The sequence below is a fragment of the Rhinoraja longicauda genome, chromosome 29 (assembly GCF_053455715.1).
Source record: "Rhinoraja longicauda isolate Sanriku21f chromosome 29, sRhiLon1.1, whole genome shotgun sequence".
In the NCBI taxonomy this organism is placed as follows: domain Eukaryota; kingdom Metazoa; phylum Chordata; class Chondrichthyes; order Rajiformes; family Arhynchobatidae; genus Rhinoraja; species Rhinoraja longicauda.
In genome coordinates, this window is record NC_135981.1 from 78897 (window position 1) to 99996 (window position 21100).

The 21100-nt window shown below is 46.5% G+C and overlaps 1 protein-coding gene across 4 annotated transcripts; it reads left to right on the top strand.

Moving 5' to 3' along the window:
• Positions 1-1144: 1144 nt before the first annotated feature.
• mlx (MAX dimerization protein MLX) lies at positions 1145-20811 on the top strand. 4 transcript variants are annotated; one of them, XM_078424440.1, is made up of 8 exons: positions 1145-1227; positions 2900-2936; positions 4680-4781; positions 5718-5866; positions 5969-6068; positions 11356-11455; positions 15848-16049; positions 20250-20810. In XM_078424440.1, the coding sequence occupies exons 1-8, from the start codon at positions 1186-1188 to the stop codon at positions 20304-20306; spliced, it is 789 nt and encodes a 262-aa protein (XP_078280566.1). In that variant the 5' UTR covers positions 1145-1185; the 3' UTR covers positions 20307-20810. The 4 variants fall into 4 exon arrangements, with proteins under 4 accessions (XP_078280566.1, XP_078280567.1, XP_078280568.1 ...); XM_078424441.1 differs by having other exon boundaries at positions 5757-5866; XM_078424442.1 differs by lacking the exon at positions 4680-4781 and having other exon boundaries at positions 1150-1227; positions 20250-20811.
• Positions 20812-21100: the final 289 nt, after the last annotated feature.

Genomic DNA, 21100 nt, shown 5'->3' on the forward strand with positions numbered 1-21100 from the left:
GGAGAAGGCAGGAACGGGGTACTGATTGATAGTGATCAGCCATGATCGCATTGAATGGCGGTGCTGGCTCGAAGGGCTGAATGGCCTACTCCTGCACCTATTGTCTATTGTCTATTGTCTATTGTCTGCTTGCCTGTGATCTTATTCCTCTATTCCCTGCCTATTCATGTGTCTATCTTAATATTGGTACTGGTAATATTAATGTCACGTGTATTAGATACAGTGAAAAGCTTTGTTTGCCTGCGGTCGAATCAAATCATATACTTGAGTACAAAGAAGCCTGATAAATACAAAGGAAGTGAAGAAAAAAATACCAGATACAGATCACAGGCAAGCAGAGGAGATTTAGTTAATTTGGCACGGACATTGGGGGCTGAAGAGCCTGGTCTTGTGCTGTGTTTTACTGTTACAGGCTCCTTGGTCCAACTTGCCCATGAAGACTAAGGTGTCCCATCTACATGATACAATAGAACTTAATTTATCCCAGGAGGGAAATTGACCAGTACACTAGACCTGCCTGTGTTTTGCCCTTATCCCTCTAAACCTTTCAAATCCATGTGCCTGTCCAAGTTTCCTTTTAAATGTTATACTTTCTGCCTCAGCTACTACAAAGACCAGTCAATGGGCGCTGTATCCACCCTCACTCTTCAGGCAAATACATTTGGGCGAGAGTAATGAGAGCGTGGGCCAAACCAAAGTGGCAGTTCATGGTGAAAAGGACACAAAAAGCTAGACTAACTCAGCGGGACGGGACGGGACAGGACGGGCCGAACGGACGCGGTCCGGCGCTTCCACCCGCGGCCGCAGGGGGCGCTCACCCGCGGTCAGAGCCATTTTAGTAAGAAACAATTAAAAATAAAAAGAACAAAAATCTGTGGAGTGATAGATGAGATATATTCTGTATTTTAATGGCGTCATCATCCACACTGTTCTCCCACAACACTGATTACACTGATTACACTGATTACACTGATTACACTGATTACACTGATTACACTGATTACACTGATTACACTGATTACACTGATTACACTGATTACACTGCGAGAGGCGGCGTTTGCTTCCTAAAATGGCGGCTTTGCGGACGGCACTTCAGTTCAACGGAGTCGTCGTCTTGTTCCTCCAGTGTCGTTGGTCGGAGCGCGCGTGCGCGGGAGCGGGAGCGGGAGCGGGAGCGCGCGTGTCATGGCGGAGCCGGGCGGCGCGACCGATGAACCGGGGATCAAAGTGAGGAGGGGGAGAGAGAGGGGGGGGAGAGGGTGAGAGAGGGGGGAGGGGGGAGGGGAGAGAGAGGGGGGGAGGGGGAGGGGAGAGAGAGAGGGGGAGGGGAGAGAGGGAGGGGGAGGGGAGAGAGAGGAGGGGGAGGGGGAGGGGAGAGAGGGGGGGCGGAGAGAGTGAGAGAGAGGGGGGGAGAGAGAGGGGGGAGAGAGGGAGGGGGGGGGAGAGAGAGGGGGGAGAGAGAGGGGGGAGAGAGGGAGGGGGAGGGGAGAGAGAGGAGGGGGAGAGAGAGGGGGGGAGAGAGAGGGGGGAGAGGGGGAGGGGAGAGAGGGAGGGGGAGAGAGAGGGGGAGAGAGGGGGGGAGAGAGAGGGGGAGGGGAGAGAGAGAGGAGGGGGGAGAGAGAGGAGGGGGAGAGAGAGGGGGGGGAGAGAGGAGAGGGGGGAGGGGAGAGAGGGGGGGAGGGGAGAGAGAGGGGGGGCGGAGAGAGAGAGAGAGGGGGGAGAGAGAGGGGGGGAGAGAGAGGGGGGGCGGAGAGAGGGGGGAGAGAGAGGGGGGAGAGAGGGAGGGGGGGGGGGAGAGAGAGGGGGGAGAGAGAGGGGGGAGAGGGGGAGGGGAGAGAGAGGGGGGGAGGGGGAGGGGAGAGAGAGAGGGGGGAGGGGAGAGAGGGAGGGGGAGGGGAGAGAGAGGAGGGGGAGAGAGAGGGGGGGAGAGAGAGGGGGGAGAGGGGGAGGGGAGAGAGGGAGGGGGAGGGGAGAGAGAGGAGGGGGGAGAGAGAGGGGGAGAGAGAGGGGGAGAGGGGGGGAGAGAGAGGGGGAGGGGAGAGAGAGAGGAGGGGGGAGAGAGAGAGGAGGGGGGAGAGAGAGGAGGGGGGAGAGAGAGGGGGGGAGGGGAGAGAGGGGGGGGAGAGAGGAGAGGGGGGGAGGGGAGAGAGGGGGGGAGGGGAGAGAGAGGGGGGAGGGGAGAGAGAGAGGGGAGGAGAGAGAGGGGGAGGAGAGAGTGAGGGGGAGAGGAGAGAGGGGGGAGGAGAGGGGGGGAGGAGAGGGGGAGAGAGAGAGAGGAGGGGAGAGAGTGAGGGGGAGGAGAGTGAGGGGGGGGAGGAGAGGGGAGGGGAAGGAGAGAGGGAGAGGGGGAGGGAGAGGGGGAGGGGGGAGAGAGAGCGAGGGGGGAGGGAGGAGAGAGTGAGGGGGGAGAGAGGGGAGTGAGGGGGGAAGAGAGAGTGAAGGGGAGAGAATGAGAGGGAGAGAGTGAGGGGTGTGAGAGGGGGGAGGGAGAGAGAGTGAGGGGGGTAGAGAACGAGAGAGAGAGTGAGGGGGGGAGAGAGAGGGGGAGGGTGGAGAGAGGGAGAGAGGGGAAGAGAATGAGGGGGAGGGAGAGAGAGGCTGAAGAGAGTGAGGGGGAGGGAGTGAGGTAGAGAGAGAGTGAGGGAGAGAGGGAGGGGGAGAAAGAGAGGGGCGAGGCGTCTGTGAGGGAAGAGGGGGGCGTGGATCAAGGCGAGGACCGACGGGGGAAGAGAGCGTGATGGATGGAAGGCAGGAGGGGTAGAGAAAGGGGGGAATGGAAAGTAAATGGCGAGGGAGGGAAAAGGGGCAGCATTACAGTTCTGGCAAGAAAAGGGCAAATATTGTTTAATGTAAATCTGTCTGTTTCTCTCCCTCCCCTGGAATCTCCACCTGAAAACAGACTGAGTCTTCGTTCAGCGACAATGGCATTGAACCCGGTAAGTGCAGCTACAGCAGCCTTGAACTGAACGACCAGGGTAGAGAATTACCCCCCACCCTCAAACTGCCCCCCATCCTCAAACTCCCCCCCCCCTCAAACACCCCCAATTCCCCCTTCAACATCCCCCCCAAATTCCCCCCTCAACCTTCCTCCCCCAAACTCCCCACCCTCAATTCCCCCATCCCCTCAACTCCCCCCACGCCCTCAAATGAGAAATCTCCCCGTCTCCCCCCTCACTGCTCAACATTTCAGTTGGAGAGGGGCTGTATTGAGACCATGGCGGCATTGAGGTCGGCTGTAGTTATTGGGTCAGTAATAACGAGACAAGGCCTTGCCTGACGGGCACCGGAGGATCTGTTTCTGATCGGGTTATTCCTTGTGATTAAGTGCTTCTTATTTTCTGGTTGTTCAGCCCATCAGCCCATCTGGTTGTTCAGCCCATCAGCCCATCTGGTTGTTCAGCCCATCAGTTTACCCATTATCTGCATCTCCTCCAACCATCCCCATATTTACCTGTAACCTGTATTTTCTCTTATCTCCTTGATCATCCTGCCACCCTCTTAATCTAAGGGCACTTAACCCGCCAGCACATTTTTGACATGCAGAGGAAGTCCAAAGCCTAGGGATTGGGGATGGGTCCCTCAGGTTCCTATTATATCTTTTTCCCCTCACCTTAAACCAATATCCTCTGGTTCTTGATTCCCATACTCTGGGTAAATGACTGTGCATTTAGCCTATCGCATCCTCCCATGATTTTATACACTTCTATAAGATCACCCCTCAACCTCCCACATTCCAAGTAATAAAATCCTAGCCTGCACAACCTCTTCCAATTGTTCAGGCTCTCAAGTCCTGGCAACATCCTCATAAATCTTCTCTGCACCCATTCCATCTTAACAACATCTTTGCTATCAACAGAGTGACCAAAAATTGAACGTAATACCCTAAATGTGGACTCCCCAATCTCTTGGACAATATCTGTTGCTTGTCACTGTCCAAACCCTGTATAGCAAGTCTGTATTTATTCCTGGGTGGATGGCTGAGGAGCTGATGACCATGAAAGTGTAGGTTACAGGGAAATAAATTGAGGAAGGCTCCCAAAATGTCTGTCCATTCCTCCACAGATGCTGCCTGACCCACTGAGTTCCTCCATCACTTTTTTTTAATGCATCGGCTGTTTCTTGTATCCCTTGAGGATTGGAATTGGTGGTCTGAAGGAGGGTCTCGACCCAAAACGTCACCCATTCCTTCCCTCCAGAGATGCTGCCTGTCCCGCTGAGTTACTCCAGCTTCTTGTGTCTATCTTCAGATTACTCTGGGAGCCAGCATGGTCTCTGTCTCAAAGAAATATGAAAGACTGGAAAATGAATTTCACTGTACCTCAGTATACGTGACAATAAACTAAACAAACGGATAACACCTCTGAAGTGGATAATTCATGATGCCACTTTTGAAGAGCACTGGAGATCTGTCCAGTGTCTTAGACCAATATTCATTCAAAGGCTTTGGAACAGAGCTGTATTTGGGACCTTTCACTTCACAAATTATCTGCCCTGTTTCTACATTATAGTAGTTATTGCATTGCAGAATGTACCTGGTCAGCTGCCTGAGTATCCTGTAGAAGTACAAATGCATGAATTAATTAAATGTAGAGAGCAGATTTGGTTGCAGCTAAGTGACTGGCCATGTGATGGATGGATGCATACATTCAACACTCTGATTTCCTCTCCCCCATATCCAGTGTTTCTCGCTGACGGCACGAGGAAGGGAAGCATAGGGTCGCGAGCAAACAGCATCACGTCCAATACTGGCTCCACCAGTGCCTCCTCCGTCCCTAACACAGGTAAAAGGGCACATTGCTCTGCTTGCAGCCTCCACTGTCAGCATGGCTAACAGTGGTTGGCTTTGCCCCAGGGAGTGGGACTGATGGTGAGGGAACCGATGGTTCGCAGATTTGAGGGGGTGGGCTGGGGAGTGGGGAATATGGTAAGCTGAGGGGTGTGATGAGCTGGGAGCGGGATGAGGAGGGGGGTCGGTGAGCTGACTGGGGGAGATGGGTTGAGCTGGGGAGGGGGCTGGGTGGGGGGGTGAGCTGGGGAGGGGGCTGGAGCTGTTTGCCTGTTACTCACGTAACATCACCTCAACTTTACTCGTTATTCAACTGAGTTTAAAGTCATTTGCTGCCCCACCCACGGGCCACCCCACACAGGGGCTGCCCATCTATAGGCCCCACCCAGAGGTTGCCGCAACCAACTGTTACCCTACTCAGTGAGAAACATAAGACAATAAGTTTATTCCGCCGTTCGATAAGATCATGGCGGATCTAATCTTTCTCCCATAAACATTGATCATGTAAAAATATATTTCAGCCGAATGTAGAATGATGGGGACATAGAACAATCACACTCCCTGCTGCCCTCCATTTCAATGCCAGTTTCCAAGGGCCCATCGGTACCAACCTTGTGGCTGCCAGAACCATTCACCATTCTCCATGTAACCATGGCTAAATAAATCAGAGGCTTTAATCGGCTGTTCCTTGACTCAGACTGATCAGTGGCTGTTTGATTGATTTTACATTTTCTCCATTCTCCATCCCAACTAAAGTTCCAACAGTACAAGTTGCTAATTTAGCAGAAAGATTTCTTGGTGCCTGCTCTGTGCGGCAGCAGTAAGATTATCACAGTAAGCCTAACGCCAATATTCATGAGAATCTGATTGAGACATAGAAAAAACAAAATCACTTTAACAAAGCAATTGAAACATTTTGTTTCCTCTGTAGCTGAATGCATGACAGACAATGATTGTTCTCCAACTGCAGATGATGAAGACAGTGACTACAGGCAGGAAGCTGCTTATAAGGAGACGTACAAAGATCGACGGCGACAAGCCCACACGCAGGCGGAACAAAAGAGGAGGAATGCCATTAAGGTGTGAGATTCAGATTTTAAAAACTGAACTTTGAAGCTTGATGTCAACTTTGTACAACTAATTTGGTCACTTGTTACTGACTGCCTGAACACTGTCCCACAGAAAGGATATGATGATTTACAGTCAATCGTCCCCACATGTCAAACGCAAGATTCCTTAATTGGATCCCAGAAGCTGAGCAAAGCCACAGTTCTCCAGAAAAGTATGTATAAATCTGTCCATCATATGTACTGGTGCATTTAATGCAGTAAAGTGCACAGTGTGACCCCCACATCCAAGCATTGCTACAGTACTTGTTCACAAGAAAGATTCTAAGGGGAGTAGGAGGCAACCGAGGCTGACAAGGGAAGTTAGGGATGGATTAAAACTAAAAGAAAAGATGTATAACACAGCAAAGAATAGCAGGAAGCCAGAGGATTAGGAAACTTTCAAAGGACAACAGAAGGTAACAAAACGAGCAATACGGGCTGAAAAGATGAAGTACGAGAGGAAGTTGGCCAAGAATATAAAGAAGGACAGTAAAAGCTTCTTTAGATATGTTAAGAGAAAAAGATTAGCAAAGACAAATGCGGGTCCCTTGAAGGCAGGCACGGGTGAAAATATTATTATATTACAAGGAAATGGCAGAAGAGTTGAACAGGTACTTTGGATCTGTCTTCACTAAGGAAGACGCAAACAATCTCCCAGATGTACTAGAGGACAGAGGATCGAGGGGGATAGAGGAACTGAAAGAAATTTGCATTAGGCGAGAAATAGTATTGGGTAGACTGATGGGACTGAAGGTTGACAAATCCCCAGGGCCTGATGGTCTGCATTCCAGGGTACTTAGGGAGGTGGCTCTAGAAATAGTGGATGCATTGGTGATCATTTTCCAATGTTCAATAGATTCAGGATCAGTTCCCGTGGATTGGAGGATAGCTAATGTTAACCCACTTTTCAAGAAAGGAGCGAGAGAGAAAACGGGGAATTACAGACCAGTTAGCCTGACATCGGCGGTGGGGAAGATGCTGGAGTCAATTACTAAAGAGGTAATAACGGTGTATTTGGATAGCAATAAAAGGATAAGTCCAAGTCAGCATGGATTTATGAAGGGGAAGTCATGCTTGACTAATCTTCTGGGATTTTTTGAGGATGTTACAAGTAGGTAAGGAGGAAGTGCAGTGAGACCTGGGTGTCCTTGTCACTGAAAGTTGGCGTGCAGTTACAGCAGGCAGTGAAGAAACCTAATGGCATGTTGGCCTTTCTAACAAGAGGATTTCAGTATAGGAGTAAAGAGGTTCTTCTGCAGTTGTATAGGGCCCTGGAAAGACCACATCTGGAGTATTGTGTACAGTTTTGGTCTCCTAATTTGAGGAAGGACATCCTTGTAATTGAGGCAGTGCAGCGTAGGTTCACGAGAATGATCCTTGGGATGGTAGGACTGTCATGAGGAAAGATTGAAAAGACTAGGCTTGTATTCACTGGAGTTTAGAAGGATGAGAGGGGATCTTATAGAGACATATAAAATTATAAAAGGACTGGACAAGCTAGATGCAGGAAAAGTGTTCCCAATGTTGGGGGAGTCCAGAACCAGGGGCCACAGTCTTAGGAATAAAGGGGAGGCCATTTAAAACTGACGTGAGAAGGAACTTTTTCACCCAGACAGTTGTGAATTTGTGGAATTCTCTGCCACAGAGGGCAGTGGAGGCCAAATTACTGGATGGGTTTAAGAGAGAGTTAGATAGAGCTCTAGGGACAAGTGGATATGGGGAGAAGGCAGGCACGGGTTACTGATTGTGGATGATCAGCCATGATCACAATGAATGGCAGTGCTGGCTCGAAAGGCCGAATGGCCTCCTCCTGCACATATTTTCTATGTATTGTATGGAGCAGAATTGGTTTCTGTGTTAGTGATCTTTCCTTAGCCCTGTGCGCCAAGCTGTTTTTGCACAATCTTTACAAAAACTGAACATAAAATGTAAATTAAATGAATTAACATGTGAAAAATCTTCATACTTTCAACGCAGACACTTCCAGTATCATTGAGTCAAACAACACTGAAACAGACCTTATGGCGTAACTCATCCATCCCAATCAGCATTCAACCTAGACCCACGTTCCCGCACGTGTCCCATACCCTGCTACTGTCCTATGTCGACTGTCGTATGTTGAAAGACTGGAGCGACTAGGCTTGTATACACTGGAATTTAGAAGGATGAGAGGGGATCTTATCGAAACATATAAGATTATTAAGGGGTTAGACACGTTAGAGGCAGGAAACATGTTCCCAATGTTGGGGGAGTCCAGAACCAGGGGCCACAGTTTAAGAATAAGGGGTAGGCCATTTAGAACGGAGATGAGGAAAAACATTTTCACTCAGAGAGTTGTAAATCTGTGGAATTCTCTGCCTCAGAAGGCAGTGGAGGCCAATTCTCTGAATGCATTCAAGAGAGAGCTAGATAGAGCTCTTAAGGATAGCGGAGTCAGGGGGTATGGGGAGAAGGCAGAAACGGGGTACTGATTGAGAATGATAAGCCATGATCACATTGAATGGAGGTGCTGGCTCGAAGGGCCGAATGGCCTACTACTGCACCTATTGTCTATTGTCTATAAACCTTTCCTTTCCACATACCTGTCCAAATGGTTCTTAAACGTTATAGCACTACTTCAACTACCTCACCTGGAAGCTTGTTTTTGTGAAATAGCTACGCCTTAGGCTTTGATTACATTTTTCCCGTTTAGCCATAATCCCATGCTCTCTAGTTGTCAGTTACACATGGCAAGACTGTCCATTCACCCTATCCCCCTCATATACACCTCTTTGAGATGACTGCTCAGTCTTCTGCTCCAAGGAACAAAGTCCTAGCTTGACCAAACCTCTCACAATAGAGTCCACGTAACATCCTCATAAATCTTCTCCGTACATTGTGCTGTGGGGACTATTTACTTGTGCTGCATCATGGGTGCAGCTTCCACAATGTCAACAATCTCAACAACACTCAGGCCAAAGAAATCGTTCGCAGTCCATCCACCACCCTAAATCTTTGTTCCCTCCACCACTGGAGATGTAATGCAGTCACACCTTCAAAACCTATCACCTCTTTATCACCACAAAGGGCAACAGGTTTATGGGAATACCACCACCTACAGATTCCCCTCCATAGAGCACTAAACTGACTTGGACTAAACTGTTTTTCCCTCACTGTGTTGCCAGCAATGTCCATATTCCATATGATTAAGGATTTAATCATTAAATTCAGTATGTGTCGGAAGGAAATGCAAATGCAGGTTTACACCGAATGAAAACACAAAATGCTGGAGTAACTAAGTGTGACAGGCTGCATCTCTGGATAGAAGGAATGGGTGACGTTTCGGGTCGAGACCTTCAAACTCAGAGTCAGGGGAAAGGAAAATGAGAGATATGGAAGGATAAGGTGTCAAAACGATAGATTAAAGGGGACGTAGATCAAGGAAAATGTAGAATAAATCATTGTTAGCTAGGGAAGGTGACAACGAGACATACAAAGTACAATTTAATCAGGAGGACAGTCAAACCAGTCTGAGAACAAGGATGGGGAAGGGATGGAGAGAGAGGGAAAACAAGGGTTACTTGAAGTTAGAGAAGTTAATAATCATACTGCTGGGTTGTAAGCTGTCTAAGTGAAATATGAGGTGCTCAATAACAAAATATTAACCAAGCAAAGCCCTGATGGTAGAGATTATTGTATTTCCATGGACTTCTTTCTGTTTCTAATCCAAGTAATCTTAGGCAAGTGCTCTTTGATTTGGACCATGAGAAAAATCTTTTATAGATACAAAGAGCTGGAGTAATTCAGCGGGTCAATCGGGTCAAAGAGCTGGAGTAATTCGGCATCTCTGGAGAAAAGGAATAGTTGTTGTTTCGGGTTGAAACCCAAGAAGGGTCTCTATCCGAAACGTTACCTGTTCCTTTACTCCAGGGATGCTGTTTGATCCGCTGAGTTACTCCGGATTTTTGTGTCTATTTTCAGTTTAACATCGGTAGTGGGGAAAATGCTAGAGTCAGTTATTAAAGATGGGATAGCAGCACATTTGGAAAGTGGTGAAATCATTGGACAAAGTCAGCATGGATTTATGAAAGGTAAATCATGTCTGACGAATCTTATAGAATTTTTTGAGGATGTAACTAGTAGAGTGGATAAGGGAGAACCAGTGGATGTGTTATATCTGGACTTCCAGAAGGCTTTCGACAAGGTCCCACATAAGAGATTAGTATGCAAACTTAAAGCACACTGTATTGTGGGTTCAGTATTGATGTGGATAGAGAACTGGCTGGCAGACAGGAAGCAAAGAGTAGGAATAAACGGGTCCTTTTCAGAATGGCAGGCAGTGACTAGTGGGGTACCGCAAGGCTCAGTGCTGGGACCCCAGCTATTTACAATATATATTGATAATTTGGATGAGGGAATTGAATACAACATCTCCAAGTTTGCGGATGACACGAAGCTGGGGGGGCAGTGTTAGCTGTGAGGAGGATGCTAGGAGGCTGCAAGGTGACTTGGATAGGTTAGGTGAGTGGGCAAATGCATGGCAGATGCAGTATAATGTGGATAAATGTGAGGTTATCCACTTTGGTGGCAAGAACAGGAAAGCAGGCTATTATCTGAATGGTGGCCGATTAGGAAAAGGAGAGATGCAACGAGACCTGGGTGTCATGGTGCACCAGTCATTGAAAGTAGGCATGCAGGTGCAGCAGGCAGTGAAGAAAGCGAATGGTATGTTGGCATTCATAGCGAGGGGATTTGAGTATAGGAGCAGGGAGGTTCTTCTGCAGTTGTACTGGGCATTGGTGAGACCACATCTGGAGTATTGCGTACAGTTTTGGTCTCCTAATCTGAGGAAAGACATTCTTGCAACAGAGGGAGTACAGATTGATTCCTGGGATGGCAGGACTTTCATATGAAGAAAGACTGGATAGACTCGGCTTGTACTCGCTGGAATTTAGAAGATTGAGGGGGGATCTTATAGAAACTTACAAAATTCTTACGGGGTTGGACAGGCTAGATGCAGGAAGATTGTTCCCGATGTTGGGGAAGTCCAGAACAAGGGGTCACAGTTTAAGGATAAGGGGGAAGTCTTTTAGGACCGAGATGAGAACGTTTTTTTTCACACAGAGAGTGGTGAATCTGTGGAATTCTCTGCCACAGAAGGTAGTTGAGGCCAGTTCATTGGCTATATTTAAGAGGGAGTTAGATGTGGCCCTTGTGGCTAAAGGGATCGGGGGTATGGAGAGAAGGCAGGTACAGGATACTGAGTTGGATGATCAGCCATGATCATATTGAATGGCGGTGCGTACAGGCTCGAAGGGCCGAATGGCCTACTCCTGCACCTATTTTCTATGTTTCAAAACCAGCACCTGCAGGTCCTTCCTGCACAAGAAATCTTTTATGTGTGTAAGTTTGTCAGGAAGCTCGGACCGAATCCCCATGGTGGCTCCAGTCATGCTTGGTGAACTTGTTCTGTGCTTGCAGCTATCGATTACATCCAGTTTCTGCACAAAGAGAAGAAGAAGCAGGATGAAGAGATATCCACCCTACGCAAAGACGTCATGGCTCTGAAGATCATGAAGACGTAAGGTTCAGCAATCTCTTCTAGACCAACTGATGCCCACATGAGGAGCCTGATAGTGAGACTATCTGGTTAGTCCGAGGGTGGGCTAAGGCTCACTAGCTCTTCTCTCAACAGCCAGGGATCTGATAGGCTGAATGGTCTGTATTGTGTAACAGTGATTATAAATCAGAAAAAGGAAACATCCAATGATTTTCCACAAGATAAATGCTTTCCTCTTACCTCAGCTATACTGATTACTTCCACACATGGACAGCTCTCCGCCTCTCAGCTGCAAGAATATATTACTATTATCAGGCTCATAATACAGTGGGAAAATTGGGCCGATGGGCCTGTTTCCATGCTATGACTGTTGATCAGACCATTTACTCTGACCTTATAGCGGCACAGACTTGGTGGGTCAAAGGCTCTCTTCCGTGCTGTATCTGTATCTCTAAAAAGAGAACATTGAAATGTTCAGAATGATAGGGTTTTGTAGTATAGATGAAGGGGTGGTGTTTCCCCTGGTTGATGTGATGAGAACCTAAGTCATAATTTAAAATGTTCATAAGACATAGCATAATAGGAACCTGAGGGGTGGCTTTTTTATTCATAGGGTGGTGGGCATATGGAACAAGCTGCTGGAGGAGGTAGTTGAGGCATGTACTATCATGTCATTTGGATAGATGCATGGATAGGATAGGTTTAGAGGGATATGGACAAATTGACCTGAATGGCCTGTTTCCATGCTGTGAGCAGATTCAGGCCTTTCGACCCATCAGGTCTGCCACGCCATTCAATCATCGCTGATCTTGGCCAATCAAAAATAGCATTAGCTATCCAGGACTATAAAAAATCTTCATGAAGAAGGTCAGAACTTCTACTAGATAGGTTTGGTCACTAACCCTAACTGATCTATCTCTCCCTTCTAACCCCATTCTCCTGCCTTCTCCCCATAACCTACAACACCTGTACTAATCAAGAATCTACCTATCTCTGCCTTAAAAATATCCACCGACGGCCTCCACAGCCTCATGAGCTAGCCTCCTTCCTAAAATAATGTCTTTTAATTATGATGACCTCTGGTCCTAGACTCTCCCACTACTGGAAACGTCCTCTCCACATACACTCTGTCCAAGCCTTTCAGTATTCTGTAAGTTTCAATGAGGTCCCCCCTCATCCTTCTAAACTCCAGCGAGTACAGGCCCAGTGTTGACAAATGCTCATCATATGTTAACATACTCATTCCTGGGATCGTTCTTGTTAACCTCCTCTGGACCCTCTCCAGAGCTCAGATATGGTGCCCAAAATTGCTCATAATATTCCAAATGCGGCCAGACCAGCACCTTATAGAGCCTCAGCATCACATTCCCGTTTTTATATACAAGCCCTCTTGAAATAAATGCTAACATTGAGTTTGCCTTCTTTACGACCAATTTGATTTGCAAATTAACTTTTTGGGAATCCTGCACCAGCACTCCCAAGTCCCTTTGCACCTCCATTTTCTAGATTCTCACACCATTTAGAAAATAGTCTACGCCTTTATTCCTACCACCAGAAGGCATGATTCCACACTTTGCTGCACTATATTCCATCTGCCACTTCTCTGCTACTCTCCCAACCTGTCTAAGTCCTTCTGCAGAGTCCCTGCTTTCTCTACACTGCCTTTTTTTGTATCATGGAGCACATGGTATTGGGGTTAGGGTGTAGTCATCTAGACACTAAAACTCGTTTGTTTGTTTGTTCCTGAACTACAGCCAAAACGGTACACGATAGTGCGATAATGTTAGGCCCACCTTACTCATTGTCGCCCCTTTGGTGCTAGTGGAAGAAGTTTCATTGAAATCGGTGTTATATTTGTAAAGTTATTCCCATTTTAAAGTTTAAATCTATCTCCTATGGAGGGAAGGGGTAGGAGGGAGGATAAGGGGGGATTGATGGGGGTGGAGAGAGGGGAGGTGGGAGGATAAGGAGGGTTGAGGAGGATGCAGTGGGGAGGCAGGGGAGAGGGGGAGGAGAGGGTGCTACACCAATGCAGGAGAGGTTTGGGCCCAATGGGTCTACTTGGTCTAGTTTATTAGAGAATTGGTTGGCAGACAGGAAACAAAGAGTAGGAATAAACGGGTCCCTGTCAGAAAGGCAGGCAGCGACTAGTGGAGTGCCGCAAGGCTCGGTGCTGGGGGCCGCAACTATTTACAATATATATTAATGATTTCGATGATGGAATTAAAAGTAACACTAGCAAATTTGCAGATGACACAAAGCTGGGTGGCAGTGTGAACTGCGAAGAGGTTGCAGGGTGACTTGGACAGGTTGTGTGAGTGGGCAGAATCATGGCAGATGCAGTATAATGTAGATAAATGTGAGGTTATCCACTTTGGCACCAAGAACAAGGAGGCAGATTATTGTCTTAATGGTGTCAGATTAGGAAAAAGGGAAGTGCAACGAGACCTGGGTGTCCTACACCAGTCACTGAAAGTAAGCATGCAGGTGCAGCAGGTAGTGAAGAAAGCTAATGGCATGTTGGCCTTCATAACGAGGATTTGAGTGTAGAAGAGTACAGGGCCCTGGTGAGACCACATCTGGAATATTGTGTGCAGTTTTAGTCTCCTAATTTGAGAAAGGACATCCTTGCTATTGAGGCAGTGCAGCGTAGGTTCGCGAGGTTAATCCCTGGTATTGCGGGACTGTCATGTGAGGAAAGAACTGGCTTGTATTCACTGGAATTTGGAAGGATAAAAGGGGATCTGATAGAAACATAAAATTTTCAAAGGACTGGACAAGCTAGATGCAGAAAAAATGTTCCCAATGTTGGGGGACTCCAGAACCAGGGGGCACAGTCTAAGAATAAAGGGGAGACCATTTAAAACTGAGATGAGAAAAAACGTTTTCACCCTGAGTTGAAAATTTGTGGAATTCTCTGCCACTGAAGGCAGTGGAGGCCGATTCACTGGATAAATTTAAAAGAGAGTAAGATAGAGCTCTAGGGGCCAGTTGAATCAAGGGATATGGGGAGAAGGCAGGCTCGGGTTACTGATTGTGGATGATCAGCCATGATCACAATGAAAGGTGGTGCTGGCTTGAAGGGCCAAATGGCCTCACCTATTTTCTATGTTTCTGTCTCTATATTTATTTCAGCAAACTTTGCCACAAAGCCTTCAATCCCCTCGTCCAAATCATTAATATACAATGTGAAGAGTAGCGGCCCCAGCACCGACCCCAGCGGAACTCCGCTAGTCACTGACAACCAGAAAATGCCCCCTTTATTGCCACTCTTTGTCGTCTGCCATCCAGCCAACCAGTTATCCATGCTAGTCCCTGCCCTTTAATACCGTGGCTCTCTTCATCCTTAACAGGTCACGTGTGGCACCTTATCAAAGACTTTCTGAAAATCTAAGTAAACAACATCTACTGACTCTCCTTTGTCTGTCTTGCTATTTACTTCTCCAAAGAATTCCAGCATACTTGTCAAGCAAGACCTTCCCTTCACAAGCCTCCGTAATCTGTACTCCGTAATCTCATCCTTTATAATGGACTCTAATATCTTACGAACCACTGAAGTCAGACTAACCAGCCTATAGTTCCCACTATTCTGCCTTGTCCCCTTTTGTGCAGCGGGGTAATATAGGCAATTTTCCAATCATCTGGGAACACCCCTGACTCTAGTGATTCCTGAAATATCACTGTCAATGCCTCCACAATCTATAAAGCCACCTCTTTCAGAACCCTAGGATACCGTCCATCCGGCCCAAGTGACCTATTCACCTTCAGCCATTTCAGCTTCCTAAGCACCTTCTCCCTGGTAATAGCTACTCCACGAATTTCCACCTGTGGACAGTCATAACCCTTTTCCCGATGTGGAAATGGCCAATACTAGAGGGCATAATTTATAAGGGGAAAATTTAATGGAGATGTGCAGGGCAAGTTTATTTTTACACAGAGTGGTAGGGGCCTTGCACGCGCTGCTGGGGAGGCGGTGGAGATAGATACGATAGTGGCGTTTGAGGCTTTGGATAGGCACGTGAAGTGTAGGGAATGGAGGGATATGGATCACTTGTAGGCAGATGAGGTCAGTTTAACTCAGCATCATGTTCGACATGAACATTGTGGGACGAAAGGCCTGTTCCTGAGCTGTGCTGTTCTATGTTCTGTGAGTAGTGAAAGTGCTGGAGTAAAGCCGACTGATTGTCAGCAGAGGCAGGGGCTCGATACATTCCAGCTCTTGTTTGCATTTTATTCCCATTTCAGGCAGTCACTCCAGGATTTATGTTCTCTGGTAATTTTCATGTATTGAATATTCATACAAAACATTTTGTTCTTTTATATTTGATTAATGGTAAGTGAAAGTATAAAGATGAGTCCAGTGGTGATCATGAACCTGTCATTTTTTCAATTAACAAATCATTTTGTTTACAGGAATTATGAACAGATTGTCAAAGCCCATCAGACTAATCCTCAACAAGGCAAGGATCAAGTAACTGATCAGGTCAAATTCAGTATATTTCAAAACATCATGGACTTATTGTTCCAGTCATTCAATGCGTGCATCTCTGTGGCCAGTTTTCAGGAGTTGTCAGCCTGTGTTTTCAACTGGATTGAGGAACACTGCAAACCACAGGTCAGATTACAATCTAAAGCACATGGTTGAACATTCTGCATGACTGTAGATTTCAGTAGAAACAACTCTGATGGACCCATGGACGTAAACAAGTGTTTGCCATTGCGGAGGGAGGGTTGTGTGTTGCCATCCTCACTGGGCATTCAACAGCACCAGCATGAGATCTGGAGCTGGTGTCATGCACTTCCCCATTTTGTATTGAAACTAGGAATTATCTATGGAGCTTGTGAACAACACAAACTGCACGTTGGAAGTGTGGTCCTAAATCAAAATGGAAAAATAACCATAGATGCTGGAAATCCAAAATAAGAAGACAAAATGCTGGAAACACTCAACAGATATGTGGAGAGATAAACAACTAATATCCTAGAGTGGTAGAGCATGGAAATAGGCCCGTTCGGCCCAACTTACCCACACCGAACATGTCCCATCTACACTAGTCCCATATCCCTCTAAACCTGTCCTATCCGTGTACCTGTCTAACAAGGTTGTGATAGTACCTGCCTTTACTTCCTCCGGCAGCTCATTCCATACACCTACCACGCTTTCTATGAAAAAATTACCCCTTAGGTTCCTTTTAAATCTCCTCCCCCACCCCCTCACCTTGAACCTCTGGTTTTCGATTCCCCTATTCTGGGCAAGAGACTTTATGCGTCTACCCGTTCTATTCCACACGTTTTTATACGCCTCGAAAAGACCACCCCTCATCCTCCTGTGCTCCAAGGAAGAATCCTAGCCTGCTCTTTCTCCTCTTCTGTTCTTATTTGCCTGCAAATTGACCCATCTCTCTAAACCTTTCTTATCCAGGTATCTCTCCTACTCTTTTGAAAGCTGTTGCAATATTGCCTCAGATATCTCCTCATTCCATACCTGCATGAGTGGAAAAATTCTCATGGCCCCTCAGATTCCCATTAAATCTTTCTCCTCTCATCTTAAACCTATTCCCTCCAGTTTATGATTCTCCTACTCTGTGTAAAAAGGACTGTGCATTCACCCAGTCTATTTCTCTCATGATTTTTATATACATCCATAAGATCACCCTCAGCCTCCTGCACTTCCAGGACTAAATTCTAACCTCCCCAACCATTCTCTGTATTTCAGGCCCTCGAGTCCTGGCAACTGTCATACAGCACAGAAACAGACTGCTCAGCTTGCCCATGCTGCCAAGATGCCCCATCTACAAAGTCACACCTGCCCTATTTGACCCATATGCTCTGTCTTTCTTATCCATGTAACTATCCAAATGTCATCTAAATATTGTTATAGTACCAACCCCAACTACCTCATCTGGCAACTCGTTCCATACACCCACCACCTCCTCAGAAAATGTTGCCCCTCAGGTTCCTATTAAATCTTTCCCCTCTCACCTTAAACTAATGTCCTCTAGTTCTTGATTCCCCTACTCTGTGTAAAAGATTCTGCATTTACCCTATCTATTTTCCTCGTGGTCTTATACTCTATAAGATCACCCCATGGTCTCCTGCACTTCAAGGAATAATGTCCTAGCCTGCCTAACCTCTTCCTATAGCTGTAAATCTCTGCAGCTTAATGACATCCTTCCTACAGCAGAGTAACCAACATATCAGGTGACATTTTTGACAAAGGTGTTTTTTGACTCAAAAGTTATCCCTTCTCTTCCCGTAGGTGCAGCCCGACCTGCTGCGTGTTTCTTGCATTTTATGTTTTTATTAGTCATAGCTCATTTTAAAGGATGGGACAAAGCTTCCTTGAATTTTACACTTGTCATTGAGCTCTGTCATAATATAAGCATCAGTCAGTGCATTTTATAGTTTGTAACATTGCATAGCAGTTGTGGAATGTTTCTGATGGTGGATAGTGTGCCAATCTAGCAGACTATTTTATTCCTATTTAGTGGTGATGTCAAGCTTTAGAGATCTTACCTGAGTTTGCAAGTGTTTGTTAAAGGTCATAAGTGATAGGAGCAGAATTGGGTCATTCAATCATGGCTGATCTATCTCTCCCTCATAACCCCATTCTCCTGCCTTCTCTCCATAACCCCTGACGCCCCTACTAATCAAGTATGTATCTATCTCTGCCTTTAAAAATATCCATTGAATTCCACTGATTCACTACCCTCTGACAAAAGAAATTCCTCCTCATCTCCTTTAATTCTGAGGCTCAGACCTTTAGTCGTAGACTCTCCCACTAGTGGAAACATACTCCCTACGTCCACTCTATCCAAGACTTTCACTATTCGGTAAGTTTCAATGAGGTTTTCCCCTCCCCCCTCACCCTTCTAAACTCCAGCTGGTACAGGCCCAGTGCCGTCAAATGGTCATCATATGTTAACCCACTCATTCCTGGGTTAGACAATAGGTGCAGGATTAGGCCATTCGGCCCTTCGAGCCAGCACCACTATTCAATGTGATCATGGCTGATCATTCTCAATCAGTACCCCGTTCCTGCCTTCTCCCCATACCCCCTGACTCCACTATCCTTAAGAGCTCTATCGAGCTCTCTCTTGAATGTATTCAGAGAATTGGCCTCCACTGCCTTCTGAGGCAGAGAATTCCACAGATTTACAACTCTCTGACTGAAAAGGTTTTTCCTCATCTCCGATCTAAATGGCCTACCCCTTATTCTTAAACTGTGGCCCTAAGTTCTGGACTCCCCCAACATTGGGAACATGTTTCCTGCCTCTAACGTGTCCAACCCCTTAATAATCTTATATGTTTTGATAAGATCCCCTCTCATCTTTCTAAATTCCAGTGTATACAAGCCTAGTCGCTCCAGTCTTTCAACATACGACAGTCCCGCCATTCTAGGAATTAACCTACGCTGCACGCCCTCAATAGCATAAATATCCTTCCTCAAATTTGGAGACCAAAACTGCACACAGTGCTCCAGGTGCGGTCTCACTTGGGCACTGTACAACTGCAGAAGGACCTCTTTGCTCCTATACTCAACTCCTCTTGTTATGAAGGCCAACATTCCATCGGCTTTCTTCACTGCCTGCTGTACCTGCATGCTTCCTTTCAGTGGCTGATGCACTAGGACACCCAGATCTCGTTGTACGTCCTTTTCCTAACTTGACACCATTCAGATAATAATCTGCCTTCCTATTCTCACTACTAAAGTGGATAAACTCACACTTATCCACATTAAACTGCATTTGCCATGCATCCGCTCACTCACACAACCTGTCCAAGTTACCCTGCGACCTCATAGCATCTTCCTCACAGTTCACACTACCACCCAGCTTTGTATCATCTGCAAATTTGCTAATGGTACTTTTAATCCTTTCATCCAAGTCATTAATGTATATTGTAAATAGCTGCGGTCCCAGCACCGAGCCTTGCGGTACCCCACTAGTCACTGCCTGCCATTCTGAAAGGGACCCATTTATCCCCTCTTTGCTTTCTGTCTGTCAACCAATTTTCTATCCATGTCAGTACCCTACCTCCAATACCATGTGCTCTAATTTTACCCACTAATCTCCTATGTGGGACCTTGTCGAAGGCTTTCTGAAAGTCGAGGTACACCAACCTGAAACGTCACCTATTCCTTTTTCCAGAGATGCTGTCTGACTCGTTGAATTACTCTGGCATTTTGTGTCTATCTTCAGTATAAACCATGCTTCTGCAGTTCCTTCCTACACACCTGTTCACACTAGTTCTGCATCATCCCACTTTCTCATCCGCACCCTGCACATTGGTGGCAATTTACAGAGACCGGTTAACCTACAAACTTTGGGATGTGGGAGGAAACTAGAGCACCTGTAAGTCCCAGGGAGAACATGCAAACTTCACAGAAGCAGCCTGGGTCTCTGACTCTGTGAGGCAGCAACTCTATTAGCTGTGCCACTCTGCCATCCTTGGCTGCCTTTTGAGGCAACGCTTCCTGTAGATCCCTTTGATCATGGTGGGGAGTATCGTGATAGATGGCAATGTCTATCATTTTCTGAAGCTTCTTTTGTTCCTGAGTCTTCAAATTCTAAACCAGGTGTAATACAACCAGTCAGTATGCGCTCTACTGTACACCTGTCTAAGTTGAATAGAATATTATGCGCCAAATCCTAAACTCTGAAGAAGTAGAGACATTGGTGAGCATTGTTTGCAATTACGTTCGTAAGCAGTATTCCATTAGCTGTCCCAGAGATTCAGGTGTTGATTAATTTACTGCAGTCTACATGGTTCTGAGCATGGAATGAGTTAACTTGTGTCACATCTGCTGTTTCAGACTCTGCGGGAGATCGTGGTCGGTGTACTGCGACAACTAAATGGTCAGCTACATTGAGTTAGCAAGTTTGTATAGCGGAGGTGGCCTGGGAGAAGAGTTATACACTGCAAACTTCGTGGCATGAATAATGATATCAGTTCAAATAATGAAGCTGATGGTGTAAAAGATTGATTGCTTTTAATCCTTGTGCCCGGACTGGATTCAAGTTAAGGACATCAGTTTGATTACGAGACGTGAACCGTTTGCTGGGACATCGAGCTCAGTTTACATTTTTATCATCAATATTTTTCTTTACAATCCAGAAGGCAGGAAGGTGATTTTACTGAAGAGTAACTTTGTCCAAGATGTCTCACCTTCCAGCCACTTTGTTATGCTATAAAATGTTAATATTTACAACATTTCAGTCTTTTTATGAGCAGAACATTGAAACAATGAAAACAATTTTTTAGATTTCAAGGCACGATCATGTTTTACCTTTAACTTTGTTTTATGTTAGTGACCAAAATAGCTTGAAAAACTAATATTTATTCATAAACCATTTCATCCAGAGATAAAGTGTTATTTGTCTATTTATTTATTTCCACTGGTGATGTGCTAAATCTGAACTGCAGGGAGACATGAAGGCTGAATCTCCTTCATCTTGGACCACCCACACCACCCACCCACCCACACTGATGGAGGCAGATCTCAGTGTAAACAAAGCACCACTGAGCTGCATCTTCTAACCTTGTTGGATTATGTGTTGTATGCGTTGGCTGATGGGGTGAAAGGTAAGGACTAGTGGGACTCGGTCTCTGTTACCACTAAGGGGAGGGGGAGCAAGGGCAGCGCTGCAGGGTACAAAGGAGACA

Coding starts and splice junctions, on each gene's coding strand:
- mlx (XM_078424440.1), top strand. CDS start 1,186: ATGGCGGAGCCGGGCGGCGCGACCGATGAACCGGGGATCAAA. Junction 1,228..2,899: donor CCGATGAACCGGGGATCAAA/GTGAGGAGGGGG, acceptor ACCTGAAAACAG/ACTGAGTCTTCGTTCAGCGA. Junction 5,867..5,968: donor AGAGGAGGAATGCCATTAAG/GTGTGAGATTCA, acceptor ACTGTCCCACAG/AAAGGATATGATGATTTACA.